This window comes from Dysidea avara, chromosome 5 (genome assembly GCF_963678975.1).
Source record: "Dysidea avara chromosome 5, odDysAvar1.4, whole genome shotgun sequence".
Lineage (NCBI taxonomy): Eukaryota > Metazoa > Porifera > Demospongiae > Dictyoceratida > Dysideidae > Dysidea > Dysidea avara.
The window spans coordinates 25,050,467-25,065,538 of NC_089276.1; the positions used below are offsets into that span (position 1 = coordinate 25,050,467).

General features: G+C 37.9%; 2 protein-coding genes across 2 annotated transcripts in view; one reads left to right on the top strand and one right to left on the bottom strand.

The window, feature by feature from the left end:
- Nucleotides 1-4,392, bottom strand: part of LOC136256481 (aquaporin-10-like) — a 13,341-nt gene extending 8,949 nt beyond the window's left edge. Inside the window, exon 1 of the mRNA XM_066049455.1 lies at nt 4,233-4,392. The gene's annotated coding sequence lies outside the window, so the exon portion shown is untranslated. The remainder of the gene's footprint in view (nt 1-4,232) is intronic.
- On the top strand, nt 4,380-14,817 carry LOC136256478 (splicing regulatory glutamine/lysine-rich protein 1-like). Its single transcript, XM_066049448.1, has 14 exons — nt 4,380-4,547; nt 4,597-4,733; nt 4,781-4,872; nt 5,073-5,105; nt 7,529-7,693; nt 8,051-8,139; nt 9,481-9,567; nt 10,278-10,408; nt 10,474-10,507; nt 11,394-11,486; nt 11,575-12,201; nt 12,848-12,961; nt 13,013-13,063; nt 14,483-14,817. Exons 1-14 carry the CDS (start codon nt 4,420-4,422, stop codon nt 14,625-14,627), a joined length of 1,926 nt encoding a protein of 641 aa, XP_065905520.1. The 5' UTR covers nt 4,380-4,419; the 3' UTR covers nt 14,628-14,817.
- Nucleotides 14,818-15,072: the final 255 nt, after the last annotated feature.

A 15,072-nucleotide genomic window follows, 5' to 3' on the forward strand; every position in this document is an offset into this window, starting at 1 on the left:
ACAATAATTAAGTTTTAGCTTAGCTTGCTTCGCGTAGCCAGATAGTTTGTTTCATTAGTAACTGTTCTATACGCGAGACTGAGCTAAACCTGTATCAATGTTATGAACCGTACGCGTATGGGGCAGATCACTTGCCCCATACGCATACGGGACGCCCATACGCATATGGGGCTCCGTACCCGTATGGGCACTCCATACGCGTATGAGCAGCCCATATGCGTATGGGACAGCTCTCCTCTCTATTTTAGCTACCTGGGCTCGGATGGACTACCATCCCCAGCTCGCCCCAGCTGCATGTGATTTAAAGATGGCACATGTATACAGTATTAGCTACTGACCCTGCCCAGGCCAGTCAGGGGCGATTGTGAGGTTTCCAGAAACTGAAATATTAATTGTTGCAAAAAAAATTGAGATGCCTTAAAACTAAAATAGATGTTACAAACTCAGTGGCTGATCTAGGATATTTGTAAGGGGTTTCTGAAATAATAATGGAAATAAATAAAAATTCTGAGGAAACCCAGCTAGAAAATTTTGATATTCTAGAAAGTTTTGAGATTCTAAAAGATTTTAGGTACTGAGCAGTGAGCACTTAACTAATCTGTGGCAATGGCTCAAATCTTACTTAAAGTACCAATCTCAGTGTGTCAAAATGCTGTGCAATGTTTTCTGAGGAGTACCACAAGGTAGTATTTTCTTCTTTCTCCTACTTTTCAAACACACTCAGTGAAGTTAATTTAAACATCCTAGGCCTTTATAAGGCCTTCTGGTATACAGGCTCTGCCTTTACCAAGTACTTTAATCATAATAGTATCCGAGGGGCCACCATTGTTATCAATGATTTTCCAGAGAGTATTCGCTCTTCAATTCCTTTTCTCTGTTTGCTGATGATACTAAATGACTGCAGATTATCAATTCATATAAACCAAGGACTTAACATCATCTCACTCTGGAGCTACAACACTAATATTCTTTACAAAGAAGCTGAATTTAGCTATTCATGTACAATTCTAGGCCAAGAGCTTCAACTCTCCAAACAAAACATTGCACAAAGTAGACCTCAGTATTACTTTTACTGACAATCTGCAATGGTCAGAGCACTAGCTATAGCTATAAAATCATTGCAGGAAAAGCCTAACAAACCCTGGGACTTCTCCATCGTACTTTTAGGGACGAACACTATCCTAGTGAAAAACAATTATACATTTTCTTAGTCAGATCTCAGTTGCTCTATTGTTCTCAACTATGGGATCCACAGTTAATCAAGGACATTGGAATGCATTCAATGCAAGGCAATGAAATTCATAATACATTCAATGCAGGCAATGAAATTCATATTAAATCTTTTAACTATGATTTTAAAAACTCGACTTGAGCAGCTACAATTGCTACCACTAATGTACACATACATTATGAACTCAATGACTAATGTTTCAGTAAAGTGCCCTAAACAGCTATCTGGTCATTAACATTCATTAGTATAAAATTAGCAGTAAGCTAATGAAAATAGCTGTAAGGTACAGGTATACAAGATCTGGAAACTCTTGCAAGTTACTGTAGTTCATTCCAATTCACCTTCCTCCATACATCAGCACTTCTATTTCAGAGGAATTGTCAGACTGTGGAACCATCTCAGGGCAGATCTGGATTTTTTGAAAGGGGGGGGGGCTAAGCCAGACAGGGACAGCCAGACACTAGATGATACCAAGCCTTCTCACAGGGATAGCACTTATATATACATAGGGGTATTTTAATGCAGAGACCAAGTGATAAGATTCATCTAGTGTCCATAGCTGTTTGAAATAAAGGCTACATTAGTGTGCAAAGCACACCAACCTAGGGGGTCTGGGAGTACCCCCAGTAAAGTTTTGAAACTTAGACTATAAAGGTAGATCTGAAAGTGTTTTCAGCTGTTTTCAGTGGAAAATAATGATACTTTATATCATTTACTTTTCCATTGTATCAAGGCTGATTGCAATTCAGTGAAAGCTCGGTTATCCGGACCCTACTTACCCAGATTCTTGCTTAACCAAACTACAGAAATGACTGCTATTAGGATAGTTGAAAATGCAGATATTTTAAAGGTTATTTATACACAGTTTCAGATATACGGACTTTTCAGACTTATGGACCACCCCTGCATGGTCCCAAGGGGTTTGGATAACTGAGGTTCCACTGTATATGCACTGCGTATCACGCATAATATTATAATCTTCATTTGTAACTACCAAGCATTTATTGTAGCTATAGCTATATACCATTGTTATCTAATGAATCAGCTCCTCTTAGCCATGGAGCTTAATCTGTGATATGGAAACAGGTATGGAAGTAGTGTTGAGCATAATGACACATTTAAAAATCATAATCAGTATGCATGCTCCTTAGCTTAGTGACACTTTGTTAGCCATAAGCACCAAATAAAGTGTAAAAGCAGAAGGCAGTCAGTATACTAGTAGCTATTAGTCATCCTTAGCAAGGTGTGTACAGCTATACTTGCATTTATGATGATGAACTTTCTGAATTAAATTGCTGTTGTGATTATGAGTCAACTAGATCTGCCAGGTTATGAAGACTGATCTAGCTACGTAGCTACAAATGCCAGCACCATGCATAATCCACAGCATGGGGTCATATCAGAAGGTACCTGAATCAGATACAAATTTAACATTCGTAGACAAAAGTGAGTGAATATGCTATAGCTATAGCTACCTTATCAGATTGTCAATTACCAAGACTACAGTTTTGCTAAATGGCTGAGTTGGTAGCTATATACTGACTATAACCATGCAGTTAAACCAACTAACACTTTGAATCAAACCACACTTTATCACCTCTTATAGCCATAGAGGAAAACACTGGATAAAATAAAACCCACAATTTAAACTTCTGTAACTATAGAGATGCAACCCACAATCAAAACCTTTTCCTGAAGAACTCTTGAGGAAAAAGAAGCTGCTTATACTCTTCTGGAGCAGAGTTGAACAATAGGTATAATTACATAGACATCATTTGTGTTGATAGTGATGTATATAGTTCCTCAAATAAGCCTGCTTTTGATACACATAGAGGATTTAGGGTTTTATTGGCCAAGTACATACTAACTTAAAAAGGAAAGGGCTGCCCCTCCCTAAATCCACCCCTGTCATGTACCTGTAATCAACACATCTCTTTTGTACATCAACTTAAGCAACATTTATAAACTATCTCCAGGAAGAATTCTTAATCTTGCAGCTTTCATACTGTCTATTCACACTTTTAACACAATTAACTCTGATCAGTGACTCAACATAATTTACTCATGCAAACACTGTGTACAAAGTTGCAATTTGTTTTCAGGCTACAGGACCATTGAGTCCTGTAGACCTCCAGTTTTTATGCTGTGAAGATTTAATAACTGTCAAATAACCTAACTGTAGGGCAAGAGTTGTACTAAGTTGTAACCTGACTGTTCTATTAGAGTATCTCAATCGCTTAATAGCTATAAAATCAAAGTAACTACATGAAACTGTCAGGACTTGTAAAGTCGCTAGTTAGCTAGCCTAGGCTAACTAGTTCGTCAACCAGATTTTAAAATGAATTATTATCATCTCCTTGGATGAAAGATTTAGCTAAGGCCACTCCAAATAAATTGTCTGTTTCCCGTCCACCGCCCGCATCTAGTTACTGTCAGCTCTAAATATTCCATTATTCCGTATTCTTCTATTACTTTCTGGTTATTCTTGCATACTGAGAGGCTTAGTAAAAGCCATCTTGAAACAGTGCCAGCTCACATGTCAACAGTGCTATCGAGTTTGCACAAACTTCACATTTGCACTATTTTTGCAACTTGAAAAGTTTAAGCATGCTTTTATGCGGCTTTTTATGGTTGTACCAGGCAAATAATGGCTTGAAAAGCTGCCAATCTTATAATGAAATAATGGAAATGGACCGCCCGCCCGCATGCAAATATGCTCCAGTCCAGGACGGGAAACAGAGAATTTATTTGGAGTGTCGGTGACTTTGTGGAGGTACAATGCGAAAATGATACTCCGCCAGTATTCGCTTACTGCTGAGGACGAATTTCCTGACTTTGACATTGGTTAAAGTTTGGAGTGGCCTAATATAGATCGATTTAAGCTAGTGACCCATACGCGTATGGGCGCCCTGTACGCATATGGGTATCCCATACGCGTATAGGAAGCCCGTATAGGACAAATACGCGTATGGGTCACATCAACATACAAACTTATACTTACTTGGTAGTCAACGACTCTCCAAAGATCCTAGACTAAGATCTCACTGTCAAAAGGCGCTAGAGAAGAAACCTCCTCGACTTAACCCCGCCCTTCTGTAGTCACATGACAGGGCTCGTGCTAGCCCGCAGAAGTTCTTCAGCCCGGAAATTGTATTTTCGCGTGCACGTGATACTGCACGTTGTGCAATATGGCGGCAACCGTTCGTTCACGACTTGTTCAAGTAACCAACATATCACCTTTAGCCTCTGCTCAAAATGTCAGAGAGATATTCAGCTACTTAGGCGATATTGAAGAATTTAAAGTATACCCTGAATTGTAAGTTTTGTATAAATGTGCAAACGGTACGCTAAAAGTGTTTGTGTAGGGAAGACAGAAGTGTCTTGGCACCGTCTAAAGTTGGATACATTAAGTTTAGAGACCCTACGTCTTGTGATGTTGCTTTGCACCTCACCAATACAGTTTTCCTTGACAGAGCACTGGTAGTTGTTGACACAAGCGGAGGTAATCAGACAATTTTCATTTTGTATCATTAATCTAATGTTAAATAGAGGATATCCCTTCGGAGGAGTTAGTAGTGGATGTAACTGTTACATCTAATGATGCTAGTTCAGCCTTGCTGCCAACCCCAACTCCCAGTGTGGTTAGTTTCTGTTATTGATGTATTTTTTAAAGGAAAAAAGTTTTAGTGTGATTTTTGGTATAACTATACTTATGAAATAAAATGTAAAAGTTACTTTTTAAAATCCCACGTAATGCTACTGTATTTAATATCTGTCAACTAATATCTGTCAACGCCGTGTAAACATGAGTTAATATTTGTTGGCTCATCATCAAATATAGGTGGAGGTGATTGATGATAGTAGATTGATGCAGGTGATTTTATTTTGCTCATGTTAATATGCTTGCCAGTTATCTACAGTGTAATTGTATGTAATATGCTTGTGGTGGGAAGGAAAATGTAGTTGGCCATGTACCGTTGCTAAAGTATGGAACTGGCATTTTATAATATGGAAATTACAAAATTAAAAAAGGCAACTTTGTCTGCTGCCAGTGTCTACATTTGGGGGAGGGAGCTTGAGGTGGGATATTTTTTTCGAGTTGGGATTGTACTGTCTGTCTGGATGTGTGCACACATGTGCAGTGCATAATTAGCACTATGGATACCATATGGTAAAAAACTTTGGCGAAAACTCACTATTGCAAAATTAACAAAAACAAAGCTTTGGAGAATGGGGCTTCACCTGAATTTTTTTAAAATACCACATACTGTACTGCCCGAATGCAGCATAGTTACACGAGAGTGCGAGTGGTTAAACAACTTGCCAATTAAGGGGCATGGCAGAAGTTTCGATCGTGAGTTTTTTTCCTTCACATTAAGGGATGATGGCTCATGATTGAATTGGCTGCCACACCCCTTAATTAGCAAGTCTTTTAATCACTTGTACTTGTATGTAGTGACGTTGCATTCAAGTGGTAGCTACCGTAGAAGTGTAAGCATCGTTTGCTGGGTCTAGTAATGTCAAGAGCAATGTTTGGATTTTCGTGAACTCTTGTGGGACAATGAACCTCACGACAATTGATGAGAACTCTTGGAAATACCCACAGTACCTGTCACGATACTTCGATGCCCACCCATCCTTTTAACATGGCTAATCTGCTCATGTGATTGCTAAAAATAGTTGGCAGATAAAACGTTGGCAATTGTAATGCTATTTGCCAAAGTTTTTTACCACCAATTTTTTTTACTATCACACCTAAATCTAGAGGTGCACCGATATGGGCCAATAATCCGATGTAACTGATATATTGGCTACAGAATTACTAATTGCAATACTGATATTTTGTAGTAGTATTCTAGTAGGTTGCATCTTTGACATACATTGTAAAAGGCAGTTACCAAACCCTTTTCTAACACAGGAATAAAACTTGTGCATAAAAGGCCTATGCAAAGGAAAAAAATCTCCCAACTCAGGACTTGTGGCTATCATAAATAGGTTTCTATTTGAAGGTTCATTTATCTTAATCATGCCAATTACAGTGCTTCAGCAAATTATTATATCTGCAAAATAGTCAAATTTCTGCCACAATATAGACACAATCCAAAACTACGTAATCATCATAGCAACAGCTTTCCGCCATTTTGAATGGGGCCGATGTCAATTATTACGATTGCGCTACATTGAAATCCGATGACGATTAAAGCTCGAACTAGGAGGTATTGTCGAACAATTGGCAGTGGAAGTCTTCAAGGTTGTAAATTGGTTAGGGGCAGGTGGTTATCAGGGTTGAGCAAGGCGCGAAGCATCAACAGCCCAAATTGCCTTGTTGGCCCACACAGGAAGCACTGCAAATCAAATAGATAGTATTTTAGTATCCAATACTGCGATAAACTATTAGTGATAGTAACCGTAGTAGCAGCTGACCATCCAGGCACTCCTTGTACAGGTAAACAAGGGAATAAGTGTCGTCTGCCCTTCGCGCCTTCTTCATCACCTGAAAATCACCTGCCTTTAGCCAGAACAAGGAATTTACAGCACTGAAGCTTCATTGACTATTGTTTGACAATACCACTTAGTTAGAGCTTTCTTCATTGCTGAATTTCAACACAGTGCTATCAGTGATTATTGAAATTAGCCCCATTCAAAATGGCATCTGAAAAGTGGGCGTGGTTTTGGATAGTGTCTTGGTATTGGTGCTGATTACCAATATTTAAATCCGGACATGCATACCTCTACCTAAAACCATGTAATTACTGTGTGTATGATATGTTGCATGTATATACTGTGACACAATCCAAGTACCACAGAACTGCTTAGCAGCCATGTATCTAAATCCTTGCTATAAACTAAGGAGCTCAACTATGTTGTTTATGTTCACAACGAATTTATTAAGCAGTGAAGTCTAAACTTTGGTAAAAACCAACAACAGAATCCCAACTAACCATTTACAAAGATGTCTTGCACCCCAACCAACTTATAGTTTACTCAGTGCGATACATTCCACTCCACTTGTGCCCACCATGCCATGTCTGAGTTAGGCAGTTAACTGTCAAGTCTTTTTTTCTCCATCGGTGCATAAAACTTGGAAGTTAACTCACCCATTCTATAAAGAAACACTTTGAGCAGTTGTACAATAAATGTGCACTAGTTCAGGTATCCCACCTCCCATGGGTATGTCCATTTCAGTACTTCCTATACCTATGAATCACGTGATAGTTTATAGTGAGGTGATATTATATTTTGGATGAACCAAGGTGATCAGGGATATAACACACGGTGTCTTTGTTAACATACTAGGGTGATGCTGTTAGTGCTGCTACACCTGACCAGCCTCCTCAGTTGGGACTAGTCAATCTGGTTGGACAAGCTGTCCCGCCGCCACCACCAATCACTGGCAATGTGGATCCTACCAAAATTGAAGAAATTCGTCGTACTATTTATGTTGGAAATCTCAATACTAATGTAAGTAACTCTCAGTAGATTGCAGTATACTACTATATTTAAGTACTTAGTGATATATAGCTATCTATATTTGGTATGTGCTGTACTAAAAGTGCTAGCCAGATCCTAAGCTGATGGCTATGCACTTGGAAATCATCAGCTATATTAAAAACACCTATATTATAGCAGGTTTGAATGTGTTTGGTTTCCAGTCTGTGTCGGAGTGGGTGTACATTATTGTTTAATCTGCGTTGTGTTTGTGCCATTTCGTACATACAGACTGTACTGTACATTGTACTGACTTTATTTTAAAAATTGATCTTTAATTTGAAGTGATGATGCACATACTTATACAGTTTGTGTAATTCCTATTGGCAGATAACTGCTGACCAAGTGATGAGCTTTTTTCACCCAGTTGGTGAAGTAAAATATGTTAGAATGGCTGGAGATGAAACACAACCAACAAGGTGAGGTGCAGTGTGTATTACAATTTAGTGTTAAAATTCTTAAATTTTCCTTTCACTTGTAATGAACTCCAGATTTTTTTTGTTATATAGTACAGTATAGTACTGTTTAGTTAATTGGGATCATAGAAAAGTTTGCACTTTTCTGCCAAATAAAATCAGCAGAATTGGTGAACTGTCATGAATGATATAACCAAACCCAAACATACCTTCATAGTGATCTAAAATGTGTTTCTGTGGAATTCAGAAATGTTTAACTGAATCTTCTACTAATTGACTGATGTCTTCAGCCAAGCATACGTGACGTTTCAGCAAAAACCCGCCTAGTTTGCACAAGCATCTGTTTTCAGAAGAATAAAAAGTTTTAAAAATTCATAAAATTATGTATTTATAGTAAAAAGAAAAATACACAAGTTTTTTATCAAGTCATTACTCAGGCTCAAATCAATAAAAACAATACATATCGTTTGCCTACTCATGGAGGGTTTGAAAATCTTTGTTTCGTTTCTGTAGCCCCGATCGCGTGTCATATGCGTTTGTCACAATGCGGTAGACATAAACAAAATTGTCATCGTTTCTTCAATGAAACCGTCTTCATACTTGTATCCGCAAGTGACTACAGAGCTAAAACTGTACATGATTTGCCAATACATTTTAAGCCGAATACCAGCACTGTAGACTGATGAAAATGGAAGTTATGGCTACGAATGTAAGCGCCTGTATTTATTTTCAGTATAGTTGCCATACAAATCAATTTCCTTGCTTGTCCTACTGTGTAGTGCTGTGATTCCTAAGTACCCACCACAGTACAATAAGCTGAAACTTTGGTGATCCGTTCTGTGGATACTAGAGATAATGCTGAGAAAGTAAAAAAATATTTGAAAATTGTGCAAACTAGGCAGATTTTTGCTGAAACGGTCACAAATGTTACATGTCTGAAAGTATCAGGCAGTTAGCTAGCCAGTCAGCAGAAAAAAAATTAAAAGAATTTGTAGCAACTTGTTGGAAGCATTTTGGGTCACACTGAAGGCACTTTTGGCTCACATATACCCAATGAACACCACCAAGGTACCAAACATAATAGTTTCTGGTCAATATATATATATATATATATATATATATATTTTTTTTTTGAGAGAGAGAGAGAGAAGTTACCTGTACATCTTCTGTGATCCCTAATATGCTGTACTACTGATATGGTTCATTTCATTCTTGTTGTTGGCTTACACTTTTAGTTTTAGTATGGTAGTCACATGTACTGTATATCATGTGTTATGTATACCACTTGATTTATGGATGGTATAGAAGAAGAAGCAAGTTTTGTATGTTTATGTGTATATACAGGTTTGCTTTTGTGGAGTTTTCTGATCAAGCATCAGTTCCTCTTGCACTTCAGTACAATGGTGCAATGTTAGGAGACAGGCCAATCAAGTATGTTTGTATTGTATGAGTGTGGGTAATCATTATGTATTTACCAGTATGTGTTAGTCCATGTTGTATGTATACTGTAATGTATGCATGCATGCCTCAAGTATGTGTTTGCAGTTTTGCTGCTAAAAATAAATAAGATCAGTAGCCTTTTCTTTCTAAATGACTTGGAAGTGGTGTTTGAGCGACTTGATCAGTTTCTATGCAATTTTAAAACTCGTTTAATATTGACTGACTGACTGAGGCCTTCATAGCGGATAATGCTATACTGTATACAGGCTTGATTTTGATGTCACTTTGGCCCAACACATTACATCATGGAATTACTTTTGTCCTCCTTTGTTTTTTTGTGCATGCAGCACAAGGGTTCAATTTACGCATCACAGGTAACATGTTGATGGCTTTTTACTGTATATATCTACACCTTATGTGTGTATCACATAAGAAAATTTTTTACATTCCACCCAAGTAAGTATGTTGAGCTGGTGTGTGTTGTGTAACAAGCAGAACTTAGCTAAAAACCAGGTGAAGTGGTTACTTTGTTTACAAGAAAGGGCATGCTTTGTCAAGCAATTATGGCTTGTAATGTGTTGTACCATATTACACCTTGTATATTAAACCATAGATATAATCTCTATATATTACGTTTGTTGTAATTGTGCAGCTTTAACAATTGCATTGTCATGATGTTTTTTTTTGCTTGTACTGTACAGGGTTAATCACAGTAAAAACGCTATCGTTAAGCCACAAGCAAAACACCCAGATGCTCAACAACGTGAGCTGGACGAAACAATGAAGAAAGTGTTGGAAGCCCAGCAGTTAATTGATACTGCTATTGAACCACGTATGCCCATTATGTGTATATGTGTGACTGTCTTACAGTACATGATTATTCATTTATTCTTGTAGCTGCAACAAGAAGTAGATCAACCTCGCGCAGTCAGTAAGTTTACTAGTAGTCTAAATGTAGTGATGCATCAATACTTACACTGTACTATAGTGATATCAGCCCTATAGGCCTATTTTATTGGTATCTATCAAGTTGTAAAAACCCAATATCAAGTTATCAACTGATACCGTACTTTGTTAGACATATACACCTGTAACTACTCGATTGCTGGTGGCGTACATAGTGAGTTGAGTAGAAGTTAATGTACTGTATATAAACCATAAATTCTTGAAAGACACCAGCAAGCACTGTTATTAGTACTGTGGAAAGGGTAGTCCATGAAGTACACAAGATCCATTTAAGCCACAAACACTATTTATTTCCCTCAAGATTAATGCTGCAAAACCAGTGAACTGAACTTGACCAAGATTAGCAAATGTGTTAATATGCTGGCTTATTAATCATTATTGAAATGGCTGGCTGTTTCTTGAAAATATTGTAATGCCCTTGTACCAATCTTTAGTATTGGATTGGTATCAACCTTCTTTCATTTAAAATGCATTGGTAGGTAGGGAAAATTACATCGCTAATGTAATGTACCTTTGGAAAGTTATTCTTAAGAACATGCATATAGTCCTAACACTTGGCATAGAATTTGCCACTGGTATGTACAAAGAAAACAACCCTAGTGTATGTCAACATTTTACTATTATATTTATTTCGAATTGGTCATTGCTTGTAAATTAGTCATTTTCAATAATGAAATTCAAAAACTGTATTTTAGAAATCAACAGGCATAACAGCTGGGAGACCAATCCCATCATCAATATCTGTACCAGATCTCTAACTCACTTGCTATATGACATGCAGTATGTTTCTTGCAGTATGTACAGTGATATTAATGCATGTATAAGATTTACAGTATTGGTTTATTTACTAGGAGAAGGCAATCAAGGTCGAGGTCTCGTGGTCATGGTCGTTCTAGGTCACCCAGACGGAGAAGATCCCGTTCTCCTTTTTATAGGAGGCCTAGGTATTGTACCTTATGTGTGTATAAGGCTAGTTATTCATACATTATAATTTTATTGTCACTTGGATTACTTTCAATTGTTTTTTCAAAGGTATTCTCGATCACCAAGGAGACGATCTCGTTCTCCTAGGAAAAGATCTCGGTCTCCTAGAAGACGTTCTCGTTCACCAAGAAGAAGATCTCGCTCACCCAGGAGAAGATCTCGCTCACCCAGGAGAAGGTCTCGCTCACCAAGAAGACGATCCCGTTCACCACGAAGGCGATCCCGTTCACCACGAAGGCGATCCCGTTCACCACAATTTTACCCTAAACGTTCCTTTTCACCCAGAAGAAGGTCACGGTCACCTAGAAGACGTTCTCGATCTCCTAGAAGACGATCACCACCTAAAAGGCAGTCTCCCTCTCCAAAGTCTGTTTCTCAATCACCTGTGAGACACAAGACTTCAGACTCTCCAAAACATTCTCGATCACCAGATGAATCCCCACTGTCACCTAAAAGACGTTCAAAGTCAACTATACAGCACCCATCCCTGTCTAAGTATCCTTCTTCTCCGTCAAAAGAGGTTTTAGTGTCACCCAGAAGATCTGTGTCACCAGAAATGGACATACAACCTCCTAAAGAGCATGTTGAATCACCACCTTATCAGCAGCAGTCTCCTATACCTTCACCAGTGTCACAACCAAGAACCAGAAGATCAGAATCTCCTCCCCTATTAAAGTATAGTTAAGGGGCTGTTCACATGCATTGTGTGTTACTGAGTTTGTTATTGTTTCATCTCGGAAGTTTGAACAATAGTGGAAGTAGTATACCGGGCTGCATATACTATGTAACAGGTTATTTAAGTGGGCATGTGCCTGTTTTCCTGAATTGGTTTGAGAAAATTATGTGTCTGTGTCTATCCACATGCACCCGTGTGAGAAAAATTACAGGCCAAAAAGAAGACCCCATTCTGTTGATATTATTGAAAACGCCAGTGAAAAATAGCCTTCTTTTAAGCTTATTTTGTCATTGTTTACTTAAAGGGGGGTGGTTATAAGGGGGTATGGTTATATGAAATGGTTAACCTGGGCTCTTTGATGTGTGCTGTATGATGTAGTCAGTATACATATACAAAGAAATACAAGGGGGTGTATTACAGATAGCAACATTTTTAATTGGTCTATGGCCTTGTTATATGAAGTACATGTTGTTTTAGAGGGCAGTCTTTCAAATGGCAGATCATATTGCTTAAAAATTTATTGGCTGGCTGAAGCACTGACAAGAAAAATTTCATAAACAATTTGCGAAATTATCAAGGGCCTATTTTTTTATAGTCTAGTATAAAATAATTGAAACTTGTACTGTGTTTTTATTGTTTATGTAGGTCAAAACATACAGACAGTAGTTCAAGGAGCAGTTCTAAATATCAAGAGATGGAGCAGTCACCATCTGTAAATGAGCCACCTGTCACCAAAGCATCACCCCATAAAAAACACAAGTATGACCTATACTTTACAGTAGTGGATTGTCATTTTTAATATTTTGATAGGAAACGAAGTAAAAGGGAAAGCTCTTCCTCTCCCAAGCCGAAGAAACACAAGTAAGTTACTTAGCCTTTGATTTAGTAGAATTTGTGCTATAGGCTATGTGACAATGGAATACTGTACTATTGAGTGATCAAACTACTCTAATAGAGCAGTCACCTAAACTGATTCCAGTGTTTTATACTGATTGATCTCTGGCACCCTTGTAAATACAGTGCATCCTTAACTCAGTTATTCAAACACTTGATTATCTGATTGCCAATAATGACTGCTCAGAGAGTATTTCATAGCTAGTGTGTTCTGTTGGAGTGAATTTATATTCTACTAGAGCTATTGAACAGAGCTCTGTTTCAAAGGGAAATAAATCCCTATTTTGACTCTGTCAAGAAATGCAAATTACATAATGTTCCATTCATCCTTTTGAGTTAATTGAGGGATTTGTGTGCTTCACATTACCTTGTATTGTGGCTAGCAAAACTACAGCTTATTGCAGCTACAGATCATTAAGGGGCGTGCTGTGATTGTTAAGAACAAGACAGCATGTTCCAATTGTTCAGGGGGACGTGTTGGCCAGTGTGATTGTACAAGTGCAGTTACACATATCTACTCCACTTACAGTCACTAAAGGGCATCTAACAGTTTGGTGGCTTCTAAACATCAAGGAAAGTATTGATATAAAATTAATGTTTTAGTATGGTTTCCTTGCATGAAGAAGATGGCCAGGACAAGACAAAAGGAAAGACAAAGCCCAGAAGGCAGACACTAGAAAAGGCACCTGCCACCAGTGTACATAGCATAACTTTTATGGCTTTTCACACAATATTGTGACCAGAGATGCACCGATAATCAGCTCGCTGATCAGATTGATTGCCAATGTGGCAATTTCTACCGTATTGGTAATCAGCACAAATGCTCTATGAACTGATATTACTACTGATAGATAACACTAAGCTACAAGAAGCCATATGAGCGCACACAAGTATGGTTTTGCTGTTGATATTCTTGCCCAGGTCTATTACAGTGTAGCTGTTACACTAAGAATAAAGAACTGCACCACATGATGAACTAAATCCAGCTAGCCATTTTTGCTAACTAATCAAAATACGGAGTAATCTGGAGTGGGAGCATTAATTAAATTTTTTTTGTGGTGCCTAATTGTCTGGGTAGTGTAATAGAGGCCACACCACCATAGGTAACCAAATATTTTTTTCAATGCTAAAGACACCTGTACTATTTGATTTACATTTTACAAAGCATGTAAATATCGGATCAGTATAATCGGTATCGGCTCTCTAAGGTACAGATTAAGTGATTAATTGGATGTCGATCGGTACAATTTCCTTATCGGTACAGCTCCTCTGTGATACAATATATAAATATCATGAGTGCAGCAGGCATGGTATCATCCAAAAGTTATAGAGTTGTACTGTAGTATGTATCAGGATGTTATGTGTGTATTCATGTTTACCTTATAGAAAACACAGGCATGCAGAGCGAGAGAACAGTAGAAGTGTTAGTCCATCAACAGAAAAGAAAAAGCGAAAAAGTAAGAAGAAGAGATCAAAACATTCACCTGCAGAAGAGAAATTGTCAAGCCCAGAGGGATTGAGTGACTCGTAGCCAGATGTTATTATACTAGCTAATGATATAACCTATAGTATTGTTGTTTAATAGTGATTTTGTGGTGTTGTGCTGATGTTTGTGATGTAAGAGCTAATATAGTTGGCATCCTTAAACCAAAGACATGCATGAGTTATTCATACAGTGTAGTAGTGTACTATGTCATAGAAAATTAATTGTAGTACGTTGATTTGTGATGAGTGGTTTGTAAAGTATATCTTTTTTACTTTCTGCTTGGTCAATAGGGGCTCATTTCACTGTGTGTATGATTCTTTCCTAAGTGTAAGTATTTTGGGTGCATTCGGACAATTCCCTTGTAAATGGATCATTAGTTGTGGTTTATATCAGCTGCAAATTTTTATGCTTAAATCTGTGTTGTTTGACGAAGTAAGTTTTGGAACCAGTAAGTGCTGTAAATATCAAGCACAACAGCTTGTGTGTTATA